The 27,140-nt window shown below is 41.8% G+C and overlaps 1 protein-coding gene across 2 annotated transcripts in view; it reads right to left on the bottom strand.

The window, feature by feature from the left end:
- Positions 1-2,961: 2,961 nt before the first annotated feature.
- LOC115475565 (poly [ADP-ribose] polymerase 2-like) overlaps positions 2,962-27,140 on the bottom strand; it is a 153,364-nt gene continuing 129,185 nt past the window's right edge. For both annotated transcript variants that reach the window (XM_030211386.1, XM_030211385.1), the window contains 10 exons: positions 25,636-25,738; positions 24,686-24,845; positions 21,972-22,110; positions 20,669-20,732; positions 18,179-18,313; positions 16,188-16,315; positions 10,606-10,705; positions 7,323-7,421; positions 5,054-5,178; positions 2,962-4,014 (listed from right to left, as the gene is read on the bottom strand). In XM_030211386.1, the coding sequence (XP_030067246.1) occupies positions 3,855-4,014; positions 5,054-5,178; positions 7,323-7,421; positions 10,606-10,705; positions 16,188-16,315; positions 18,179-18,313; positions 20,669-20,732; positions 21,972-22,110; positions 24,686-24,845; positions 25,636-25,738 (1,213 nt within the window). In that variant the 3' untranslated portion in view covers positions 2,962-3,854. The remainder of the gene's footprint in view (positions 4,015-5,053; positions 5,179-7,322; positions 7,422-10,605; positions 10,706-16,187; positions 16,316-18,178; positions 18,314-20,668; positions 20,733-21,971; positions 22,111-24,685; positions 24,846-25,635; positions 25,739-27,140) is intronic.

The following is a 27,140-nucleotide window of genomic DNA, read 5'->3' as shown; positions in this document are numbered from 1 at the left end:
GGTCCCCGCTACCGGCTCAGCACAGACACATTCTCAGGCTACCTCTCTTGGCTCCTCCACTTTAGCCGATGCCTTCCTTCGATGGCTGGCTCTGAGCCATGCTCAGGGAGGAGCTGGCACAGATGCTACAACTGCAAACCGCTCAGGCAGCGAGGGCACTTGTGCCAGCTGTGGATCAGCCCCAGATTCTTTCAGAGGCTCCATCCATGCAAAGTAAGGGTGTCATCTATACTGAAATGTAAAGTACCGCTCTTGCCATCAGGGAAGGAAGCTTCCCCTGAGCCAGGGAGTAAGGCTGTACTTTGGGGGCATGGATAGGGTTCCGCTGAGCCGTGGTAGGCAGACTCAGCCCGGACTGAATACAGCGAGGAGTCTGAATGGGCCTGTTCATGGGCCTCAGAAGAGGATTTTGTCCCATCCATGGCCCTGAACAAATTCTTGGTCAAAGCGAAGTTCAGGATAATTTCCTGGGCACCCTTCTCCCCATGCTTCAGGAAAACGATTGCCTATGCTCTCTGGATTTAAAGGATGCCTGTACCCACATTTCAATACTTCCCAGTCCCAGGAAGAATCTGATTCCGCTTAGAGAAACACCACTACCAATACCACGTTCTGCCATTTTGGCATCGTGTCAGCTCCTAGGGTATTTATTTACAAAGTGTCTAGCAGTAGTTGTAGCGTATTTGCGCAGGCTGGGACCATATGTGTCTCCCTGTCTGGACAATTGGCTGGTCAAGAGCAGAGCACAGGAGGGAGCCTAAAGTATTCAGGTGTTGGAGTTATAGGGTTCGTCATAAACTACCCAAGTCTCACCTTCTCCCAGTCCTGAGATTTGGAGTACATAGGAGCCCTGCTTATTGCATTGCAAGTTTGGGCTTCTAGAAGTGAGAGTAGAAACCTTATCAACATTGGCCTTGCAAGTCCAAAGCAGCAAGCAAATCGCAGCTTGGCAAATGTTGCTATTGATAGGCCACATAGCCTTTACACTGCATGTCATTCCCATAGCATACTTCCACTTGCTAGAAGCCCAGTGGTCTTTGGCACCTGGGAATCTAGTGGATGTCATCCAGATTCATCCACAGTTGACTCATGCCCTTCTCTGGTGGACAGTTTTGATGCATTTGACTGGGTCTACCATTCCAAATTCCACCTCCTCCAGAAGGTGTTAACAATGGATGCCTTGTTAGTTGCCTTGATTACATCCTTTTGCAACAGAATGGCTGTGTTTCTGACCCACGCAGCTGCGCTAGTATTACTTGTAGCATTACTAATGCCATAAAAATGTTGATTAGTACATTAAATCATAATGGGGAATGGTTAATTATTGAGTGCAAGACCATTTGAGTTAGACAATCCCAGAACCTATAAGTTAACAGCAACCTTAAAATTTTAATTATATGTTTGAAAACATTTGTGTCCTGAAGACAAAATAATAGTTGGTGATACAATAGTCAAGACAGAATCAGCCATGTTTACAGCACGAATAACATCAGTCAGACTTGTACAATAGCAGCTACTGCAACAGCTGAACACTTAAAAGTGAGTTGAAATTTTTTTCTAAATCTGTGCAAATCATGCTCGAGCCTGATCTGTACAGGGAGAGAATTTCATAAACTGATTAACAGAAATGCCTGACAAGTGTCTTAACTGCTAGCAAGACCTAGTCAGGCTTCAGGAAATGAGGGAATATAAAGTATAAAATCAGATTTGATATAACAAAACATCACATTTTAAGTGATTAAAAGTACACCTTTGCTTTTATTACACCACCTTATAGGAAACTAAGATAAGTATTTTGTAATGTATTAGCAACCAATCAAAGGTCCACAGATCAAATAGTGGACATCTTGAGTCATCGTAGTAATTCCCCCCTATCTTAAGCTTTCAGAAGTGTCATTTTTAGCTGGAGCTTTGCTATTATCATCCTCTGGTTTTATCAGTAGTCCTTTCAAAATCAGGGGTTCTCAACCTCAGTTTCTAGGACACAGCTGACCAGTTGGATTTCTGGATCTCCACAGGAGGCATGAGAGGGATTTGCATACAGTGGATGTAGTACAGGCTGATCCTGTCTCATGCATATTCATTGTGGATATTCTGAAAACCGGTCTAGCCCTAAACCTGTGTTGAGAACTAGTGCTTCAAATGGTAACTGTATATTCCTGGATTTCAGAAGGGCTTTTCACCTCTGTCTCCTCTAATTCCTTGGGCTCTCTGTGTTGATAGCTGATGCCTGATGTCCAGACGAATAAAACACCTTGAGGTACTTTGCTGCTGTGTACCATACTGGCAATGTGCTCCATTTATCCAATCCTCATTAGCCAAAGAGCACTGTATGGGAATTAGGTATTTTTTGATTTGTCAATTTGAGAAGTAACTAAAGGAGCCTATATACTACTAAAGCTTGAAGTCAGTTAAGGAATTTGTTGGTAATTAATCCCTCATTCTGTCAAACTGCTATGAAATATGTGAATGCTAGACCTGAAATTGAAAATTAGCTAAAGCAGAAAGGCCTGTTTATGCCTCTCAAATGTATGGTGTATGTAAATTATATACAGAACCAAACAACCTCAGAAAAATACTTGTACAGCTTCTAATGGTGTGTATGTAATTAAAATATATTTTTATGTAGGTTTGTTAATATTTTTTTTTACTGAATGTATTTCTGTTTCACAGGCTGATAATGATCCATTTTGAATAGTGCTTATTCTAGAAGTGCAGTTTATATAAATACATACATTAAATCATAAACATCTAAATCTTGATTTTTGCAAAACCAGGATGGACACATTAAAAAAAACAAACAAACAAATGGGTGAATGAGCTGGGTCTGTTTTGGGTGGCTCAAGAAAGGGAACCTGCAGGTTCAACATGGGATTTACACCTGCTACAGCTTTTGGTGGGGGAGGGGGTTACCTCTGAAGAAGGTATTTCCTTAAAAAGGTATCATCTCGTCTTCTTAAACTGACAAGGGCTCCTGGGCTTTGTGACTGGAAAAATAAATGTTTGTTTCTAAAATGGCCACCAAAGGTTTGTGCCTTGGTTGCTCCTACAGCCCATGTCCATTTCCATGTGTTTTCTAGAATGCTGCTCAACATGGTGTGGCCCCAATGTTTCTTACTTTCAGCCTCCCTAAGTACTACTAATTTACAAAAGCTTGATTTATGCACTTAAATATCTTTGAAAAAAAGTTGTGTATTTTAAATCAGAGCCAAAAGCTAATACACAGAATTTTCAAATCTAATCTATGTTTTCTGTAAAGAAGCCCCTGCAACAATCTGGGCAAGTTTTCAAATTGGAAGGTAAGAAGTAGCAGTGGGCTTTGTCCCCAAATGAGTTATTTGAAAAGTATCTTACAGAAAGTAAGCTTTCATAAAGAAAACTGAAGGAGAATAAATATTCAACCCATAACCTTGTAAGAGTAATAGACCACAGATTTACCAAGAACAAGTGAATGTGCTGTCATGTTTAATGCAGGTACTATACTGCGCCAATTACTGGCAGAAATCTATGCCGGGGTAATGAACTGCTTGATGTGAAGTAGGGAGAGGAAAGACGCTGCCTCCCACTTAAAAGAAAGGATTAAAGCACAATAATGAATTCCCTTTGTGTGCCCCTTTTCTCTCTTCCCCTCCCCAAATTATGAGGCAGGTCATACAGGGCACTTCTGGTATTCAACAGAACAGGAACTGCTGCCTCAAAGCCTCCCACCAGGGACAGAGCTGATGGAGGAAGACTGCTGCCCTTGAAGGGGAGTCCTTTGTCCCCAGGCACAGAAATAGGGAATGGCTGCAGTTACTTCAAGAAGTCTGTCCTCAGCAAGTCAGCGCTGAGGAGATGCACTGGCTGAAATTGAATCACCACAGTTGTTTGAAGTTGAATTGTATCTTGAGCAGATATTTCATGTAGACTTGATGGGGGTCATATACAATATACTCATTGTAGTTCAATGTGTAACCATCTGGGTTCAGCACTCCTGTTTCCTTTGCAGGGCCCAGAGGAACTATTGCTCCATTCCTGTGCAGGGAAACAGAAACAGTTGTTAATGGACTATAACTGCACCAAAAACTTTAAAGTTCTGAAGATTTTGCCCTATCAATACTAATATCTTTAGCTCTAGTGTATAATTTAATTCTAGAATGCATATTCTGTTTCAATCTGCTAAGGTAAGAAGATTACAATGAAATACATGACCACTAAGTAAAATAATCTAAACCTAAAACAAAATTACATTAAACAAACAAAATCTTAGTACTTTTGACATAAGATGCTGTAAATGCACAAATAGTGAAAGACAGCTGATGCTATTCTAATGCTCGAGAGGCAAATAGTTTGTTATACTCACTATTGGCAACAATTTTTATTGACACGAGGGAAGCCTAGCAACATTTTATAAAACCAAAGTAATTTAACAATAATTCTTGCATGAACAGGCAACCGATGTAGTTTAATAACATGGGGATCCATGTGCAAATTTTCCAGCTTTAAAAATGAGCTTAGCTGCTCTATTCTGCAGTAACTGCCTTCATAGTCATACCTACAAACAAAGTATTGTAATAATCCAGATCTGAGGTAACTAGTGCTTGTACCAAAAAGCTGCTCTTCATAAAATAGACTAAGACCTAGGCTTGTAAAAAAATTCTATTAACAGTCTAACATTTTTGTTGTTATCCAATGATATTCTAGTATTCAAGATGATGACATCAAACAGGTGGTAGGGTAGAAGATTTACAAAGCCATAACAATTTAGTCTTAGTGATATTTAACTTTGTGACAACTAATCCAATTCTGCATCAGTTCAAAACCCTGATTTAATAAATTGCACATAACAGCTATGGTGTCAAGTACTGTAATTAGAAGCAATATATCAGCATAAGAAAAACTTTGCACACCCATACTTTTCAGTAGCAGCTCAAGTTGAGTTACATTCAGGTACAGTAGGAATTTCCTTGTCCCTGAGGCCATGGAGGGAATCCCTTATCTGCCCCAGTACTCTAACCACTTGGCTACTGCATGGTGCCAGGTTTGTTTTGTCAATGGAACGCTGAATACTTACAGTGTGACACTGTTGGAGAAATCTGGTGCCACTCTGCCTAGTCCCTTAGTACTGTGTTTACCATTCAGTTTCGTGTCAGCTTCGTAGTCAGCCTCTAACTTCTCATTGATATCTCCAAGAGCTACCTAAGGCGATAAGACAACACAGTACACAACAATTATTTTTGATCTGTCAATTGTTTCTGCTCCTTTCTTTGGTTTGTTGGTCATGCATAGAGTTGAAGCAATGGTCTTTTTTTTCCCTGGAATAAATCCTCAGCTTTGGTGTGATCTACTAAAGGAATCCTCCCCTCTTTATTGAAAGCACAATGGGCACAATATGATGAACGGGTCAAGCTAGTACCATTAAGCAAGACTCAAATTAGGGCTGATCTTCATTATGCCACTTTCATCAAGCGTTGTGTAACCTTGAGGGTATCCTCTAGGTTGTGCATCTGAAGGTACCAAAAATGTTTACCACACCAATGAGTAATTTTCTACCTTGCTGGATCCATCTGCACATAGGATCTCCATTAATCAAATACCCAGCCCTTCCTCTTGCACCCTACATTCAATCTTTAACAGAACTATGGGGGCTGTTATCCAAATATCCAGGGACACCCAAACTTTAGCATTTAGGCCTCAGTCTCCCAGTTTCTTGGACTGCTGGCAGGCCTGGTTAGTCTAAGTCTCGCTCTATTTGTGTCTCTGGCAATGCTAAAGCAAAGGGAGAAATCAAAACGTGTTAGAGGTTGGGAAATACCACATAAATAGTAGTTTTAGGGCCAGAGCTTGTTTACAGTTGTGAATATCCAATAATCAAAACAAATCTTATAAACCATCAAGCTTCCCTTTCCAGGGTTCAGTGTGGTGTACGTGATTCATAGATAGGTAAACGTAACAGCAATTCATAAAACAATTTACAGAATAGTTAAACCCAATCATACTGTTTTCAGCTTCCTCCTAAAACTAAGAAAATTATAATCTATTCTAATAAAAAGGGGTAAAGACTTCCACAGGGAAACTCCTACAACAGAAAATACAGAATTAACCACTTTCCAAAACTGAGTTTTCTTATAAATGCAGACATAGAATCAATTGTTCATGTAACAATCGAACAGAACGACCAGTAAACAATGATGCAATGTTAAATCAGCAGTTCGGATGTAAATCCACATAAGATTTGAAAAAGCCAACAAATTTTAATTCTCTCAACTATAGGAAGCACTGCCTCATTTTAAAAAGAGTTTTATTTCCATAACCGATTGATATGTGGTGCATAAGTTAAAGAGGAGGAAAGGAACAGCCTAACAAGTCTGGCTTCAGATTCCACCGCGTCATTTACTATGTTACTATGTTAGTGAGGTAGAGGTATCAACACTTTGATTCCTGAGCCACAACATTTTGGTCTTTGGAGAATTTAACTTCAGCCTGTTCATCAAGGCCCAGTTTTGAATTGTATTCATTCCAGCTGTTACAGAACTAATCAAATCAAATCTCGATATAAAGCTGAGGCTGGTAGTAGCAACATAATGTCATCTGCAAAGGGTAATAATGTAAGTTCCTCCATCCTCAACCGTATATATTACCAAGAGACAACACAAAAATATAAAATCAGAGAAAGCAGAAATCCCCGAGGGACCCTGCAATCCAGAAAGCCATACTTAGACCCATTTAAATACAGTTCCAGAAATCGTTCCGGCAACAGAATATGAAGTAGATTCCCTACGCTGGTACCCATAGGACCTCAGCACAGAGTCTGCCTGAGTAAAACTGAAAAGACTCTACACGTTGTTGCTACTATTCACCACATCCAGTAAACTGAATACTCCATAGAACCACCACAGTGAAACTTTTTGTAAAGCTTTCCTTAGGGCCCTAGTAACTCCTGCCACCAATGATTAGCCATTATGGTCCTTCTCATTAGAGGCTCACAGAAAGGTTTGGCCAAGTTCCTGGAGAAAAAGTCCATAGTTTGCTACTAGGGAAGCCACTGCTTGCCCTGGTATGGGTAACATGGAATGTTGTTACCATTTGGGTTTCAGCCACTGCTGGAAGCAGGATACTGGGCTAGTGCACCATTGGTCTAACCCACTATGGCTGTTCTCATGTTCTTATGACTGGAGGAAGCAGCAGATCTAGCTCAAAAGTCGGCATTGTTCTATTACATTCCCTGAGCACTGGGGAATTTGTAACATGGCACAGCTGACAGACAAGAGACCTTAATATTTAAAAGCTGTTACCTAGCCAAATCATAGAATACAAAAAGATACCTTATGAGTGATATTTACCTCTGAGAGTAGCAGCAGCCCAACGTCTTTCTGTCTCGAAGCAAAGCAGTAGTTTGCACTCTTTGATGACATATCTGCGAAATAAATGCCTTTCCCAAACTGAAAGAGAGAAGGTTGATAGTAGGGCTTGTGCTAGAGTAACATGAGCAGGATACGTGGTGCATGGAACACATAGTATCAAGAACATAAGCATTGCCATACTGGAACAGATCCAGCCAACAGTGGCCAATCCAGGTCACAAGTACCTGGCAAGATCCCAGAACAGTAAAACAGATTTTATGCTGCTTATCCTAGAAATAAGTAGTGGATTTTCCCCAAGTCATAGTAGATGACGGCAGAAAAAGACCTGCACGGTCCATCCAGTCTGCCCAACAAGATGAACTCATGTGTACACCTTACCTTGATTTGTACCTGTCTTTTTCAGGGCACAGACCGTATAAGTCTGCCCAGCACTATCCCCTCCTCCCAACCACTAGCCCCGCCTCCCACCACCGGCTCTGGCATAGACCGTATAAGTCATAATTGCTTATGACCTTATAGGAAATTATCCAAACCTTTTTTAAAACCCCCACTAAGTTAACTGCTTTTACTCCATTCCCTGGCAACGAATTCCAGAATTTAAATTAGACGTCGAGCCGAGGGGCCAAGTGCAGATATATAGATGGGGACAAGAGTCAGCTAATAGAAGGGTGGCTAAACTCAAGGCAAGTTCTTTTAATAAACAAGATATAAGGAACTGGTCTAAGTTGCAATGTGTGTAGGAAGCTAGTCCAGGTGCAGAATGAGTGTATAGGCAGTCACCCTATGTATTAAAGGCTTGGGAGAAAAGCCAGAGTATCACCTGCTTCCTGAAGTAGAGGCAGTCTTGAGTTAGATATATAGCCCCTCTGGGAGTAAATTCCAGAGTGTGGGGGCTACTCTTGAGAAGGTTTGCTGCTGGGTATCACATCGTACAATTTCTTTTGATGAAGGTACAGACAGTGATGAGGACCTTAAAGGTGTGTAAAGGGCTTATTCTTTAACTACTCTTGCCCATTTTGTCTTAAGACCTTGAAAATCAAATAGAGTTTTAAATTTTCCCCAGTAAGGTACCGGTAGCTAGTGTAGCTTTCGCAGGAAGGGTGTAATGTTGCCACACCACTTGCAGCCTTCTATCAGTTGGGCTGCAGCATTCTGAATTAGGTGGAGCTCATACAAACTCCTTTTGGTTTGACCAGTGTACAGGGCATTACAGTAGTCTGGTCATGATGTTATCATGGCATGGATTACTGTGGTCAGACTGATCAATATACGGAGAGAGATTTCGTAGCTGCTGTGACAGAGACAATATTTAAAGGTTGTTTGAATTTGCGGAATCAGAGTGATGAGTCTAGCAGTATCCGAGATTCCTGACCTGTGATTTTAGGGGACTTCATACTTCCCAAAAGGTATTTGGCAGTCTGTTATTTGTCCACTTCTGTTAGGTACCCAAAGAATCTCCTTTTTGCTTGGGTTTAGGCAGAGTTTGCTGTTGTTTGCCCATTCCTGAGTTGCAGTTAGGAAGGCAGACAGTTTACTCAGAGCTGTGGGTAGATCTGGTTCCATGGGTATGAGTAGTTGCACATCATTGGCATAGATGTAGAATTTTATGCCCATCGAAAAAATGGGAGACAGTATAGATCCCTGTGTTTGGAGGCTTTTTAATGGCGTATTCATTATTGTTATGATATTCTCAATCTGCCTTTTCCTTGGACTCTGGCCGCCACATAGTTTCAGTCCAGTCATGTGAGCTTCCAGTGAGAATTCAGGTTTTATTTGGTCAAGGACAAATCTACTTGATTTCTTGGCTGTCCATAGTATTCCTAACAGTCATCTCCAGCATCGCAACTGAAATGCTTCAATGCTAGTTCTGTCCTGCTTTTTCATGGTCCAACTTTCACCACGACTTGAAAATCTTCTTCAGACCCTTCACTGTAGCCCTTCCAATTCCTATCCAGCAATGCACATTTTGACTACTGAATCTTTAGTTTCTGTTTTAGGCTCAATCATCAGCAACAATCTATGACTTCAATGTCTTCACCATCAATTCTGATGCTCGTTTTTGCACCTTGTCATCACTTTTATCTTCTTTAGATTCAGTTTTAATCCCAGTTTTTCATGTTCTCTTAACTTTATCAATAAGGACCTCTTAAATCTTTTTCATTTTCAGCTCTTAGGTTAATGTCATCAGCATTTCAGAGGTTGTTGACATTCCTTCCTTTCATGGTCTTCTAATCTTGCTTCTCTTGTTATGTGTTATTCTGCATATAAATTAAACAGGGAGAGAGAATGCAGCCCTGTTGAACTGTGCACTACCCCTAAAATCACAAATTAAGAATCTTGGAATACTGCCGAGTTATCACTTACTTAGATCCTACAATTCAGCAAACCTCTGTTACCTGCAGCAACTACAAACTCTCTCCATACATTAAGATGAATCTGATCACAATGGTCCATACTAGACTACTTAATGCCTTGCATATTGGTCACAGCAGCTCCGCAGTAAACAAAGAAATGATGTGGCCTGCATGATGTTGTACAGAAAGCTGTGTATATGTAAAATTCCAAACCTAAGGGAAGCTGTTCCCCACATGGGCTCCATTAGAGATCACTTCTACCAGAAAACTGTAGAATACAATAGGTCATCTTAAAAACAAGAGGGGGAAATGACTTCGAAAGACCCAGGTGCTCAATTGAACTTGTCACTGATGTACTTTCAGCACTCAACGGGCCATTATATCAACATTTTTTTGTGTTCATCCATACACATGAACAATAAATTGATGCAAACTTATAAGAAAATCAAAAAGATGTATATATAGAGCGATTTAGCTTCTCATTTGATCCAGCTGGGGAGTTCTGCAGCTGGATTAAATGAGAAGCTAAGTTGCTCTATATAAAGTTTGCATCATTTCATTGTCCATATCTATGGATGAGCACAATATGATTTTTTGAGCAACCAAAAGTCGAGTTTTCAGGATACCCCTAATGAAAATGCAAGATGATTTGTATGCAAACTCATTAGGGCTATCCTGAAACCTGACCCATTGATGGCTCTTGAGGACTGGACAGGAGACCATGGTCCTATTCTGTTTGTCTGTGGAAAAAGAGGATGAACTTCAGGAGAAGCGGTGTGAAAACATATTTCCCCTTAGGCTGTATTCACTTGGTGCATGATCAGTTTAAAAGTGCTCACAAAGCTGATCAGATTGGCCAGGTTTGTAAAGTGCTCATTCCATGTAAGTGAGCTGATCCTGCTACTCACCATGTAGCCAGTGACAGGTGCTTCAGGTGGAGCCACACGCAGTCCTCTGCTCAGGATTCCCACCCAGTTAGATAAACGTGAGCCATGCCAGAGTAACAACCTGAGGAGAATACATAAAAGACTTGTTCAGCAGACAGAAAGATGCTTACCACTCAAACAACTACTGTGAGAATATGAAGACATGGTTTATTGCCCAGCTGGACATAAATGCTTTTCCAGCAATCTTACCCGAGACATGATGACTCTTGTGCTTCACATTTAGAATCCCCAATCCTCCCAGTTTCTTATCTCTAAACAAAACGTCTTTAGGAAGCTGAGGTTTGTATTATGCCAAATGAATTTACTCAAAAAGGATTGCAAAGAATTAAAAAAAGGGAACAGGCACAACCTGAAATAGATTAAGCAGCCTCGGTAAAACACATTCATCGTATGGCAGCAATACGACTGAACCAAGAGAGGGAGCAAATGCCATCTCACCAGATCCAATTGCACCACCCCTACCAACCGAGGGTAATTAGTTCCAAATAAAACCAAGTATACAGGAGTCAGCTGCCCACCTAAATATCTTAATTCCTCAGCAATCCTCCAGACCGTTCAAGACGCTTGGGTTATGCACTCCTACCAGCAGAGGGAGACTGAGAACACTAAAACTTCTTATACAAGTAGCCTGTGCCGACCTTCTACTAACCAGTATTTTCTCAGTCTCAGCAGAGGGTAGATGTGTGCGGCCTGTGCAGTGTATTCAGTCTGGTAGGCCCGTTTGGGGTTTCTAGGTTGGGTTGTAAATGTTAGAGAACCCACACTTGGATCTCTATTACAGGGTGTAAGTCCTAAGGGGCTTCTTATTCCCTGTGGGGTGTCACACCCGGGTGGCCGGGTCCCTCCCCCTGTGCTCTTCCTCTGGAGGACTGCCTGACCTCGGCTACAGACCTCATTCTGTACCCTTGAGGCACAGCCAAAGTTCAAATTAATGCTAAGTCTTTCTGATTTAGTCATACTGATTTTAAATCTAGAAACACTAGAATAGAGAGATTTTGCTATTTTATTTATTTCAACAATTTTTATTGATAAACCAGCATGTTGAACAAATCCATCTACATCAATACAGCGTACATTGAATCTCAGGAACATGCCATATAAGAGCAAGAAACCACTGGCACAGAAATAACAATTTTCTCCCCTCCCCTTCCATCTCTCCCCCCCCTTCCCATCTCTAGGAGAAATAAACACAGCCTTATACCATAAACAAGAATCATAGTATAAGCCAGACAAACTGGCCACTGACTCAAAAGGCAATAACAATGAAATCTTATGAACCTTGATCCAACCCAACTGAGCATTCCTCCCTCCTTCCCTGTCCCCCCTTATCTCTACAGGACTCCCCCCACCTGTGCCCCAAGAGGTCTGGACTGTTATGACCCCTCAGAGCACTGGACGGAAAGCAATTTACCCCACTCTAATCCCACCCCTCCTCCCCCCCCTACAGTCTCGCTGACAGCTCAACAGGTTCAAAATAAGACTTCTTCCTCTTGATGACAAAGAGGCCAAGTAGGGATTCCAAATTTTCAAAAAACGAGATTTACGTTTAAAGGAGCCTTTTACTTCCCTTGCCTCCCAAGATACTAACAGGTGTACCATATTAAGCCAATGCCAAAAGTCAGGCAGGGAGTCAAGAGGTCCAGGTCTGCAAAATACACTTCCTTGTCAGCACACACAGCTTACGAAACATCAGTCTATTCTCTGCTGCAGGGCCTCGAAAGTCCCCCGGGCAATCCAGCACTAACTGGAGTGGGGAGCCGGCATCCTACAAGAAAAAACTGACGCCAAGTAGTCAATAATCTGGCGCCAAAATCGCCTTATCTCCACACATCCCCAAAATGCATGGAAAAAAGTGTTGTCCGCTAATTTACACTTTAAACAAGTTGGCAATGGAATACCTCCTGCCCGAAAAAGCTGAACCTGGGATAAATAAGCTCTGTAATAGACACGAAAAGAGCACTTCCTATAAATAGCACTGCTAGTAAGGCGTGGGATACTCTTAATAGAAGCCAAAAAGTACCACGAGTCCAACTTCTCCCCCACGCCCTGTTCCCCTTTAAGTTTGATTTCATTTACCCCTTTGATTTTCCAGAACTGCCATAAGGCCTTATGCAACTCGGATATCGTGGGGGCACCCTCAGCAACTGTCTCAAAAAAAGTCTCGAAGCTTGCCCCCATCGACAGGGACCGAATGTAATGTTTGACCTGACAATATGCAACAGTGTCTCCCCATCTAATACAGTCTGGACCTTTTAATTGATACAAAGACTTCAACCCTCCCTCCATATCTAGGATATGTTCCAAGGTTCTCAATCCCAACCGCTCCCACTGAATGAAGGTCGGATTATCCAATCCTGTGGGAAAAGCAGGGTTTCCTCTTATACGTAGCAGTTCAGTGACTTGTGGGTCCCCTCCTAACCCTTTCACCAAAAACCTCCATACTTCCCTGAGAGGCCTAAGAGCACGCTATTCCTAAAATATCTAGGAATCAAAGATCTCTCCACGTGCAGTACAAATAACAAGTTATATGGGGCAAAATACGCCAACTCGAGTGCAAGAGATGTAAAGTAACTAGAGGAGTAGAGCCAATCTCGAACATAAGAGACATGCAATATTGTAAAGATTCATATTGGGAAGGCCCAACCCATCTTGAGACCAGTTACCCATCAAATGAGAAAAGCGTAGCTTTGCTTTCTTCTTAGCCCAGCAGAACCGCAAAATGAGATGATTGAAGCGCTGAAAGTCCTTTTGTAATAGCCACAGTGGCAAAATTTGTAACATGTACATCCATCTAGGAAAAATTACCATTCGCAAAAGGCAGACGCGCCCAATCAAAGGCAAGGGTAACGCCTGCCACTTCTCCAACTGCTGCAGAGTATTAAGTAGCATCTGGGTCACATTAAGCTGGTATAACTCCCTGACCTCCGAGGAAAGAAGTACACCCAGGTATTTGAAGGATCGTTCTGCCCACCGCAAAGGAAACTGCCCAGGCCAAGAGCGCTTAATCTCTAGGGAGCTAGCCAATGCCTCTGATTTATCCAAATTTAGCCTGAACCCCGCAAAGTCACCAAATTCTCAAAAAGACTCCAAAAGTGCCCCCAATGAAACCTGCGGGTCAGTGAGAACAACCAAAAGGTCATCCGCAAAAGCTGCTAACTTGAAGCAACTCCCCACTGATATCTACCCCTTGTATATCCACATTAGAATGAACATCCTGAATGAGGGGGTCTAAGTAAAGAACAAAAATATGTCAGACCTTATAGACTTGCCTACCAGGAAGACAAAGAGATCAGCACGCACATTCCTCAATCTCCATTACCCTAACTGCAAAGGAATAAAATATAAATCCACATACGCGACCAGTTTCTCATACATCTGCACACAGATATGGAACGCACTACCGAAGGCCATAAAAATAACGCAAGACCTAACTACTTCCGAAGGCTACTGAAAACAGATCTGTTCAAGAAGGCAGACCATAAACACCCATCTTAAACTCAATGCATAACAATGTAACCACAATCGAGCTGTAACAAATTGTACTTCCATTAATACAATGTATTGTAAGCCACACTGAGCCCGCAAATAGGTGGGAAAATGTGGGATACAAATGCAATAAATAATAATAAACACCAAAAAATAAGACTTTACATGACATAGACATAATTGAAATCTTATCACTTGACTGATCAACCTCCTTACCACTAATGAATAAGCATAACCACTTCAATCTCTATGTCGAATATGGTCTCTCCATAGTCGATGACCTAAAGAATGATACAACCCAATTTCGTACTCAGAAACGTTCATGTATTACTTTAATTTATTCTTCCAATTTCTTACTCAGGAACTTTCATGTATTACCATAATTTATTCTTCCTTAACATATATATGGTACAGACAGAGAGGGTAATACAGTATACAATAGCAACACTGGGCCTTCAAGAGTGGGACAACAGGAGTACTTTATTAGCCAAAGACCCGACACGGGCCGTGTTTCGGCGCCCAAAAGGCGCCTGCCTCAGGGGTCAAATTTGTAAATATAGCGATCGTTCAGAATTGAGGTTGTAAATGCCTTAAAAAAGCCTGGGTGACTTGCATTGATTTCGCTATAGCGCGAAAAAAGTGGGCTCCGGCAAGGGAGCCTTCTCCTGTTTTTTTTGCCGCCTTTTTCGTTAGTTTATATAGAAAGGACCAGACACTAAACACCCATTTATCTCTTTGGACTAAACAGGAGAAGGCTCCCTTGCCGGAGCCCGCTTTTTTCACGCTATAGCGAAATCAATGCAAGTCACCCAGGCTTTTTTAAGGCATTTACAACCTCAATTCTGAACGATCGCTATATTTACAAATTTGACCCCTGAGGCAGGCGCCTTTTGGGCGCCGAAACACGGCCCGTGTCGGGTCTTTGGCTAATAAAGTACTCCTGTTGTCCCACTCTTGAAGGCCCAGTGTTGCTTTTTTTCTTTTGGTTAACATATATATGCACATGATATATATCTATACCATGATCTGTTCACGTATGTTATGTTACATGTATGTTACCATGTATGTATGCACCTTAACACATTACCATTTGTAATTCTGTTACCCGGAAATGGCAACCGCCATTACGGCAAATGTAAGCCACACTGAGCCTGCAAATTGTTGGGAAAATGTGGGATACAAATGCTACAAATAAATAAAATAAATAGAGATAATGGGCAGCCCTGCCTAGTCCCACATCTGATCAAAAAGTCATTAGAGAGTTGGCCATTGACCATCACCCTCGCCTGAAGAGAGGCATACAAAACCTTGAGCGCTTCTACGAACCACCCTGCGAAGCCATATACTCCCAGGGTAGCAAATAAAAACTCCCACCGAACACGGTCGAAAGCCTTCTCAGCATCAAAACTTATTGTTACTGTGGATTTCTGGTGTAATTTCACCCATTCCAAGGAAGCTAATATACGTCTAAGATTTCTAGTGACAGAACGATTCCTGACAAACCCCACTTGTGAGTCATGAATAATATGAGGTAGCACCCGACTCAACCTGTTAGCCAAGATTTTGGCAAACAGCTTCACTGCATAATTCAGAAGGGAAATCGGTCGATATGATGCAGGCAAAGTGGCGTACTTATGTACTTATGCCTTCTACATGGATTTGGGAGCAATTGCTTGTTTTTGCCATGAACATAGTAAAGACAGTTTCCTTCACATATGATTTTTGTTATTTCAATATCTTACTGATTGAATTTTCAAAAAGAAAATAAGTTTCCAGGCATATGGATGTAAAGCCTACAATCTCTGCAGGGAAACTGAAAATCGCTTCATTAGAAGGCAGTTTCTGGAGATACTATATTTCACACTGTAGACATAACAGGCAGAATTTAAACTGAAAATTTCATAATATATTGGATGTTACCGGAGAAGCTTATAAGCTGCGTTAGAATATACCCAAATAAAACCATCAAAGTCAGACAAGCATAACAGTGCAAATCACTCTTCTCCAGTTGGTCACATGGACAGCAACAGATTAGTAAGGTTAAGTGGGAAGATGACCTGTTTGCAAGCTCTTGTCGAAAGACCGTTTTCTCGCCTTTCTTCTCCATCTCAAATACATCCAGCAGGGTCATCGTGTAATCATTGTGCAATGCAGCATGGGTAGACTGTAAGTATCTATCAATCACCTAAGAAAAGGGATGAAACAACCACAAGATGAACAAAGAACATACGCATTACCATACTGGAACAGACAGAAGGTCCATCGAACCCAGTATCCTGTTTCCAACAGTGGACAGTCCAGTGTGCAGCAGCACCCAAAAAAAGCAAACAAGATGCTAGGAATTATTAGGAAAGGGATTACAGAATACTATAATGCCTCTGTATCTCGAAAAAGAGATATAGCGGAATTAGAAAAGGTTCAAAGGAAAGAGACCAAAATGATAAAGGGGATGGAACTCTTCTGACATCAGGAAAAGCTAAAGAGGTTAGGGCTCTTCAGCTTGGAAGAGATGGCTGAGGAGAGATATGATTGAGGTCTACAAAATCCTTAGTGATGTAGAACGAGTAGAAGTGAATTGATTTTTTACTCTTTCAAAAGTGCAAAGACTAGGGAACACTCAAAGTTACATGGAAATACTTTTAAAACAAATAGGTTTTAAAAAAAGGTTTGGACAAGTTCCTGGAGGAAAAGTCCATAGTCTGCTATTGAGATAGACATAGGGACGCCACCTGGGATTGGTAGCATGGAATGTTGCTACTATTTGGGTTTCTGACAGGTACTTGTGACCTGGATTGGCCACTGTTTGAAAGAGGATACTGGGCTAGATGGACCATTGGTCTGACCCAGTATGGCTGGTCTTATGCTCCCTTAGATCACACCAGAAAAGCAACCCTCAAACACACTTCCCTCTACCTCCCAAAGCCAAAGTTTTGCACTGTCTTGCATTTTATTTAATAGATTTTAATGTCTGCTGTACTCTCTGATTGGTGCTGTTTCTCTTCATGTAACAACTTACGCCTCGAGCTTCTCCTACATAAGCGCACAACTATAGAACGGACTCCCAAATGCTGTGAGAACAATCTGTGACCACTTAAACTTCAGGAAAGCACTTAAAACTCACCTCTTCAAAAAGGCCTATCCCACCGATCCAACATAGATCCCTGCACCCAGCGATACAACATAACTAATGATCGTACCGGACAACCTATAATCTTCACTCCTTTGACCCCACCTCATCTGACCACAATATAACTTTGTATCAGTTATCAACCGAATTGGCGAACACCTCTCCGGTACTACGTAAGCCACACTGAGCCTGCAAATAGGTGGGAAAATGTGGGGTACAAATGTAACAAATAAAATAAAAAATAAAAATGTAAGTCACTTGGATCCTACTTTTAGGGATTTAGCGACCAAGCAAGATTTTTATTAGATTAGCTCAGAGGCAGCATACCTGCGCACCCTCCATGCCTCCTTAAAAAGCAGACTTCAGTCCGGCAAGCGGGACAGTCTGTGACACTTCCATAGAAGCCCCCACACCTCCCTGCCTGACGTTTCTAGAATTACTCACAAAGTTGTTAAACATTTTTTTAAACCCAGCAGTTTCCTCCTTCCAGCTCGGTCAGAACGAGGGCTGGGACCCCCCTTGTCATGAACAATTCAGTCAAAATTGTCCAGTATTATTTTCACTATTTCATATACCCTCACCTTCAGACATATTGTAGTGATGGTCCAGGGGAATCTAGACACCAGGTATCACTCTAACGCAGTAACCGTGACACTTTGTCTCTTCATGCCTAAATCAGTCTCTCTGTTGATTTGTTTACTGGAATCAGGGGAAGGAACTGATGTTTTCTGGCACTCAGCATTCACACCTGAGCTCTGGGAAGTGCATGTAACCAAACCCACAAATAGGGCAACACAGCTGAAGAATATGATCAGAAACCACAAGGAAGTGGCTGTTATTGCTATCTGACCCATACTAATATGGTAGAGGTCAGCAAGTGACTGGCTTTACTCCTCTAGCAGCCCCTAGGATAATAATTACCTTAAACTCAGAAGAGCTGTGGTCCAGGGGCTGGAGACTGCAACCTAGTTTTTGATAGTTTTGGTCTAGAGGATGGTCAGGATTGCTTAGTTCCGATTTCACCAGTTTAACGGCAATCTCAATGTCACTCAGGGCCTGAAATACAAAATTAAGCAATTCAACACGACAAAGAAAGGAAAACTGCTGGCCTATGACAGACGATCGTCAAGGATAGTGGGATATCAGGTGGAGCCCAATTAGAGAAATGACTCTAAAGCTCTAGTGAACAAATACAGGATGTCCCACAACACTGCATTTGCATAACAGCTTGACGTGTTGGCTCAGGAAGTCTATTCCAGGCGTTTGGTGCAGCAAGATAAAAGGAACAGAAGGGTACAGATAAGAGAGATTTACCCGATAAAAAGGAGTGTAGGCAGAGATAGGAGTGGAGAGGTACTGAGGAACTGTAGAGTGAAGGCTCTTGTAAGTCAATAAGAGGAGTTTGAACTGTATGCGGAAACACGGAGCCAATGAAATGACTTAGGACAGGGTTAATATGAGCATAACGACACTGACAGAATAGAAGTTGTACAGCAGAGTTTTGAACAGACTGAAGGGGAGAGAGATGGCTTAATGGGAGACCTGTGAGAAGCAAGTTGCAGTAGTCTAAACGAGAGGTGATGGGAGTGTGGACAAGGGTTTTGGTAGTGTACTCAGGAAGGAAAGGCCAAATTTTGGTGATACTATAGAGAAACAACCTATTTTACCACTCTGTTAGATACGTGCAGGGAAAGAGAGAGAGAGGAGTCAAAGATAACCCCAAGGTGATGAGACAGGGAGGATGACAGTGTTATCCACACAGACAGAGAATGGGGGAAGAGGAGAGATGGGTTTAGGGAGAAAGATAAGTTTAGTTTCAGATGGTGGTGAGACATCCAGGCAGCAATGTGAAATATATTTTTGCCTCCCAACCAATATTAATAATTTCCTGCCCATAGTATTACGGTTGTGCCCGTAGAAAACGCATTCTCCAGTAACCTCTGGTAGATCTCAGATACTAAACCTTTACTGCAAACCAGAGAGTCACCATCAGCTTTCAGATACTGTCTTCCTCCTGCTAAAGCCTGTTCTGTGCTGCATTTTACACAGGAGATTCTTAACCATAAAAACAAACATCGAGATGCATTTTTCAGCAAATTGCTGTGGAAAGTAAGTCCCCTTTTTTTTGTCCTGCCTGTAGCACGTTGCACCTGTATCACTTGGGGGGGGGGGGGGGGGAGTTGGTATACTTGGGGAACCGAGGGCCACCACATAAAGGGGCTAAGTGGGGATGGGCATGATAAGCTTCTGAGGAGAGAACTGAACCTCCCTCTGCAATGCTACAAGACAACCAGAGAGAAGTTCATACAATTTTTAGGGGTAACCTACGGCTTTTGTCAAAGAACTAGTGTTTGTCAGGGGGAACCTCAAACAAGGTTACTACGTTCTTAAGATGGACAGTTTTTGGTATAAAATGAAGTCTACCAAACCTAGACCCCCTCCCCATCCTTTTGATCCTTAACTCTTGGGTTCAACCCTTCCACATGAAGTTAGGAACCAGTGGTCTCCTTTATAAAGCAAATGGGGACAGACTTATAGACCTCAATATACATACTCTTGAAGAGCGGTGGGAGAGAGGGGACATGATAGAAGCATTTAAATATCTCTGTGGAATTAATGTATAGGTGAGCCTTTTTCAAATGAAGGAAACCGCTAGAATGAGAGGGCATGAGATGAAGGCTCAGGAGTAATCTAAGGGAATACTTTTTCTCTGGAAAGGGTGATGGATACATGGAATAGCCTCCCAGTAGAGGTGATGGAGACAGACTGTGTCTAAACTCCAGAAAGCGTGGGTCAGGCATGTGGGATCACTTAGGGAGAGGAGGTGATAGTGGATGGTGCGGATGGGCAGACTGGTTGGTTCATTTGGCCTTTATATACCGTCACGTTTCTATGTTTATGCAACTCAATGTAAATCCACAGGGGGCATTTCAAGTGCTCATCTTTATTTTGGATTTTCCTCCAGCCAGGACTGGGGTTAGGGTCCATCTAGACCAGGAGTTCTCAACCCAATCTTCGGGACACACCAATCCAGTCAGATTTTCAGGATACCCACAATGAATATGCATGAGATGGATTTGCAAACAATGGAGACAGCACTCTCTCATATGCAAATTAATTGTGGGTATCCTGAAAACCTGACTGCCTTGATGTATCCCAAGGACTGTAGATACTGATCTACTTGTGCCAAGAGTTCTTCTTCTCCCACACTGCTGCTTCTGAAGACGAGTAACAAACAATAAAACAGCAAATATGATGCTACTACACTTCTGGTACTAACAGTGAACTGTGGCTCCAAGAGTGTGTGTGTGTGTGTGACGGAAGGAGAGACAGACAGACAGAAGCACAGCAGCCTTCATGTGGAGAAAAGGTATGTCCAGAACCTTAGGTGAGCTTTCAAGGGCGTCTTACCTCCAGCAACTGGATCTTGTCCTTCAGGTCTTCTTTTGTCCTGATCAGGGATGGGGTTCTCAAGCTGGAAGGGACATAAGATTTTCAACTGGGAGCTAGATTAACAGTGGGGTTTTGCTGGCATTTTCAGAACTAGAAAAAAGCTTTTCAGATCATTTAGCAATAAAAATATGAGGTCACATGTTCAGGTTTATTTTTGAAAACTGCCTCCCTAAGGTACAATGAAGTCTGGACAAGTGCTGAAAGTTTCTAACAGCTCGTTTTACTTAGTTGCTCCTGCCAAATAAGTCTTCATCATCCAAAATTCATGTAGGTACATTATTAAGACCAAAAAGGGGTATAATATTTTTTTCTCCATTTAACATTCTATTTTCAAAATATTAAGAGAATTAAAACTACGTATAGCCATAAGAAGTAAATAAACATATCATTCACAAATCCGTCGTTTCACTCATTTCAAAATGACAGAAAAATGCTCAGAAATGGAGAGAAAAGCCATAAAGAAAATGTTCAAGAAAAAAAGATTCCAAAAACAGAATCAAAACATGACCACCTGGATTCAGACTGCCATGCAGACAATTAGAAATAAAATTATGATATGGAAGTTAAAACGTATTTTTTAAAAAGTTCATCTTAATATTGTGTCAATCATAACAGATTCTCTTTGCCTAATTTTGCAGCTTGAAATGCAAAGTAAATGCTCAAATAGTTTAACCTTTTATACCTTTAGGAGATAGAAAATAGGAAACAATTATAATTCCTCTTCCTAAGTGCATTCTGTTAATCTTAAAATGTTCATGAAAATAAGTGGGTAGAAGAATGTGGCTGACTTTATAAAGAAACCATGATAATTTAAATAAACTTTTCACCTCCATGGGAAGCCGGTGCAGTTTTACATAGAACAGATATTATGGGGGGGGCAAAAGAAAGTCTATGAGGAAACTTTTGGGGGAGGCAACAAAAGCCACGTGTACAATACAGGGTGGCAATCACAGGGAGGGCAATTTTCAAAAGCCACCGACATGTATCAATGGTTATCTGAAAGGGTTGAAAAAAGAGTAGCTTGAAAAGTGCCCACCCCACAGTGGAACAATACCTATCTTTACCTGCATTCGGTGAAGACACATCCGGTGACAGAGGCTGCTACAACCTGCTTAATGTCAGATTTTCAGAACTACTTCAAGCTGGAAAAAGCAGCTACACATCCTGCACTACATTTTCACAGGTACAAAGCATCCGATCTGGGCACTTTGGTTACTGTCCTCAAAAAGCTCTGAGGGGCAAAAAGAAGCCAGTTTCTCACCCAAAATCGTGAGGAATACGAGTATAAAATTCATTGCAAGCCTCAACCAGAGCCTTCCCAGTTTGCTGTTTCTTGATACAATCCTCTATTTTCTTCAGAGATTGGTATCCAGCTTTGATTTGCTCCTCGGTGAGCTTACCTACAAATAATGGGGTTTCATATCAGAATAGTACTGTCAAAGCATCATTGAAGTTAAACACAAGTGAAAGGCCTGCAGAAATGAGGACGTTATAATGCCTTTGTATCGCTCCATGGTGCAACCTCACCTTGAATACTGTGTTCAATTCTGGTCACCGCATCTCAAAAAAGATATAGTGGAATTAGAAAAGATACAAAGAAGGGTGACAAAAATGATAAAGGGGATGGGATGACTTTCCTATGAGGAAAGGCTAAATTGGCTAGGGCTCTTCAGCTTGGAGAACAGACAACTGAGGGGGGAGATATGATAGAGGTTTGTAAAATAATGAGTGAAGTGGAATGGGTAGACATGCATCACTTGTTTACTCTTTCCAAAAATACTAGGACTGGGGGGGGGGGGCATGCAATTAAGCTACAAAGTAGTAAATTTAAAACAAATTGGAGAAAATATTTCTTCACTGAACGTGTAATTAAATTTAAAACAAACTGGAGAAAATATTTCTTCACTGAACGTGTAATTAAATTGTAGAATTCGTTGTCAGCGAATGTAATAAAAGGCAGTTAGCTTAGCAGGGTTTTAAAAAGGTCCTACAAGAAAAGTCCATAAGCCATTATTAAGATGGACTTGGGGTAAATCCACTGCTTATTTCTAGGATAAAAAACATAAAATCTATTTTACTGTTTTGGGATCTTGCCAGGTACTCGTAACCTGGATTGGTCACTGTTGGAAACAGGATACTAGGCTCGATGGACCTTTGGTCTATCCCACTATGGCAACACTTAGGGTCTTTTATTAAGCTGCGGTAGAAATCAGCTGGAGGTAAATGCTGAGACGGCCATAGGAATATAATGGGCATTTTGGTGTTTTCTGCCAGCTGATTTCTACCATGGCTTAGTAAAAGAACCCCTTATGTACCTCCATTTGAGGAGTTTCTCTCCTGGATCACGTTCCAAATTTGAATCACTTGCACTCCCAGAGCTAAGTTAACCAAAGCAACCCCCTGAGTGCTAGTTCTCACTACAACCACGTCCATAACTGGAACTGGACCTGCAGCTAAAGGAGTGGAAGCTGAAGTCGGTGTTCCCTCAAGCGGAGTCGCCCAACTTCCACCTGTGCAGCCGCTTCCGGTGGGGGCGTCCGTTCATTGGGGCCTAGAGAAACCCCTTCCATGCTACTCTGCGTGTCCAAGGGCAGCAGAGATGCCAAAGGAGGATTCCCCTTTGGAGCTTCAGGAGATCTAAATGCCTGCAAAAGAAGACTGCTTCATCCCAGCGAATACCCAGGCTCCGAGGTGAAAGCCTTGGATTTTCCCCTCCTTTTCACCATAACATCAGGTAAAAGGAGCTCCAGAGAGAGGAAGAAACCGGAGGTGCCGGACCTGACACCTAGGCATCTTTGCTCAATGCCATCTTGTCTCTTCGCAACCCTGCAACTACTGCTTTTTAATTATATATTTTCTGAATAAGGCGTTGAGGGGATTTTTTTTTATTCTTTATTATTCTCTTTTCGTGCTCTTTTAGTAAAATGCACTAGATTTTCAGTTACTAAAGCTCAAGATAGGAAATTTCCGTGCAATAGCTGAAAATCTAACACAGCAACTACTGGGGGAAATCCGTGAGTTTTGTTTTACGGGTCCTGTGTTCGTAGTATGCGGCACTGAGAGGGGATTTAGTACGGTATTTGCAGTGTGCTGCAAAATGATTGAACACTCATTCTCCACTCATACCCCATCCCCTAACACAAAAGGCCCTTTACCACACAGTAATCACTAGAATACCAAATGACCCATTAACCTAGTCATGTGCCAGCATTAATATGTGCTTCATCACGCAGTTAAGTGCCTGACTGACTTTAGTAAAAGGGTCCCTTCTGAGTGGACACTCCTGATTTTTGTTTGTGCTTCTGTGGTGAACCCACTTCTCTTTTTACATTATTACAAACTTTTGACATTAGATATCAGACGAGAGAGGTACACGAACGAACTAAGTTAGGGATTTTTGTTCTTACCTGTCCAAGACCTTAAAGTGCAAAAAAGAAGCACAACTGGGGCAGAGTTGAACAAATCGACAGTCCTTTAATGCACTGGTTCCCAAACCTGGTCCTGGAGGCCCCCCAGCCAGTCGGGTTTTTCAGGATATCCACAATGAATATTCATGAGATGTGGAGGCAGTGTATGCAAAGCTCTCTCATTAATACTCATTGCAGATATCCAGAAAACCTGACTGGCTGGGGTGAACCAGGACCAGGTTTGATAGCCATCACTAATGAATAGACTCAACACGGTGCCGTGTTTCGGCGTTTCTACACCTGCGCCAGGGGCCAATTAGAGAGTTCTCTCGAGAAAAACACAAATGTATCATTGTTCTTCAGAACCTTTGTGCTGTTTCTGCACGTGGACCTTTGGACCCTCTCTTCTGCTACAAGATCGTAAAGTGCAAATGTGGAAAGCAGAAGAGATTCCTTGTAAGCAGTCCTGCTCTATGACGATGTGGACAGGAGCAACTGGTCACACTGGATGGCACAACATCATCTACCATAAAGCACTGTGTCTATAATCAGGTATCTCGTTGCTCACCCAGTGGTGCTTTCTTGGTGTCATATTTCATCTCGATGATCACTTCCTCAATGGCTTGAATATTACAGATTAGCTCTATGAGGCTCTGAACCCGAGGATCCAGTTTAGACTCCAGTTTTGGAACTTTTGCAGTGTCAATTTCCACTTTGTTTTCATCATCCTTGGAGGAAGAGACAGAGAATCACAGTACAGAACAGGAAACCATATACAACAGACTTTACACCAGTTTTCAAAGGGAAAATATTCCCTTTCAAAACTACCCAAGTAGAAGTCTATAGACAAATTTGGTACCTTTTCCCAGTAAAAACAGGCACATGCTTTCGGAAATACAGAAGTACGCAAGTATAATCCTCACCCAACTTCACTCCAGAAACGCTTCCACACGTGAATAAACTTGTACAATTAGAAGCATTACATAGCTCAGTTTATACTCATACGAGTGGGCCACTTTCAAAAAGACCATTTTCATGTGTAGAATAAGGGTTTATGCATGAACCTGCCTTTGAAAACAGCCCTCAGAGAGGAAAGGTCTAGTAATGAGGGAGTGAGCAGATGCCTCCATGAAACACATTGTTGTGAAGCCTGGGTTCAAGCCCCATGTCTTCCACTAATGCTCCTTGTGATTTTAGACGATCTAGAATTCATATTTAGCCTGCATCACCCCGGCACCTAATCTATAGAGAATTACCCCTATATTGCATAAGGTCCAAAATCAAGTAAATTGAACAAGAAAAAAAAAAATCTATATTAGTAGTCTTGATACAGCTATGTGTGAATGAAAAGTGTTAATTCAGTCATTTTTATTTAGCCTTCCACTTCACAGGTCCCATTTGTGTGGTGACAGAGATCATCAATATTTTTTGGAACCATGGTGAATTTTTTTAATTGCAATATTTCTTACAGTTTTAACTGGGTATTCATTTGATGGGGTGGATCCGATGATTTGTTACCTGGGTATTTTTTTTATATTCCATCTTCAGAATATCATATTTCCCTGTAACCTTTTCAAATCTTTCTCGTTCTGTCCAGCTGTTCTTTGTCTTGTCAAAAAATCTGAAAAAGATGAGATGAGATTCAAAGAGAATGCCATTCTTTTCTACTCCCCAGGCAGCAAAAATCTATCCCAGATGATTAACACATGTCAAGACTAATCAGGCACACAAATGGGAGAAGTTATCCGACAGCAAGTACGACAGAACAGCGTCCCAAAACTAGAGTAAAGTTCTGAACGTGTGCACCACTATTTAGTCCCTTCAGTTTAAAGTTCAAAATCACCTGTGTGCCCAATTAATCCTTCTGTCTAACCACCATCCCTGTTTGAGGGCTGGACCAGGCAGATTTCAAGGGCTGTGGCTCTTGCCTAGTTAAGTCTGACTGTAGCCAGTTTAGCCAGGGTACACATTGCCACTGGAGATGAACAGCAACGCAGATTACCCGACTCACTGTCCTTTTTCAGGGAGTAAAGAAGAGCGTATTTATGTCCAAGTTGTGGGGAACTTTCTCATGGGTAGAGAGCAGGCCACTGGGGGATGTGGCCATCAGGCTACCCTATCATGACAGCACCGAGTGTATGGATCATATGAAACAAGGGTTCCCGCTACAAACTTAGGGGCCTTTTACTGAAGGGTTGGCCATTTCCGGTGCTTACCCAGTGGTAATTGGGCAGTTCTGCACGCTACCCAGTTAACACAGAAGCCCTTACCGACATTTTATATTTTTATATTTTTGTTACATTTGTACCCCGCGCTTTCCCACTCATGGCAGGCTCAATGCGGCTTACATATTGTATACATGTACTTATTTGTACCTGGGGCAATGGAGGGTTAAGTGACTTGCCTAGAGTCACAAGGAGCTGCCTGTGCCTGAAGTGGGAATCAAACTCAGTTCCTCAGTTCCCCAGGACCAAAGTCCACCACCCTAACCACTAGGCCACTCCTCCACTCCAATAATTTTTGCTATAAAAAGGCAGATTAGAAATTGTCCGGTAATTATTGGTGAGTTGATATCTAACGTAGGTAGGGTCTTTTAGTAATTCTCTCACAAATGCCCTTTTTAAAGTAAGGGGCAACACGTCTTCTGATAGTGACTTCACTATTAACTGTGTAGTTTGGGGAGTAATTGCTTTCATCCCTTTCACAATTGATGGTTGACAAAAGCACTGGGTAAGCACCGGAAATGGCCAACCCTTCAGTAAAAGGCCCCTAAAGTTTGTCAATGCCCCCTCCGAAATGGTTCACTTACTGCAGTGGCCGTTTCTTTTTGTTAAAAACAAAACAGCCTTTTAACTGTTGTGCTAAAAGGGGGCCTTAGCGCACGTCAAGAACAAGCACCGATGCTAGCACAGGACCCCTTTCACTGCAACTGGTTGGTTGTAAGTCCTCCGAGGACAAGAAAATACCTTCTGAATGTAAAACTTCTGAAAAAGGCATAAGCTAAATTGAAAAATCATAACTTA

Source organism: Microcaecilia unicolor, chromosome 8 (genome assembly GCF_901765095.1).
Source record: "Microcaecilia unicolor chromosome 8, aMicUni1.1, whole genome shotgun sequence".
NCBI lineage: Eukaryota > Metazoa > Chordata > Amphibia > Gymnophiona > Siphonopidae > Microcaecilia > Microcaecilia unicolor.
The sequence above is the reverse complement of the archived record's forward strand: the minus strand, read 5'-3'. Positions and strand labels throughout refer to the sequence as shown.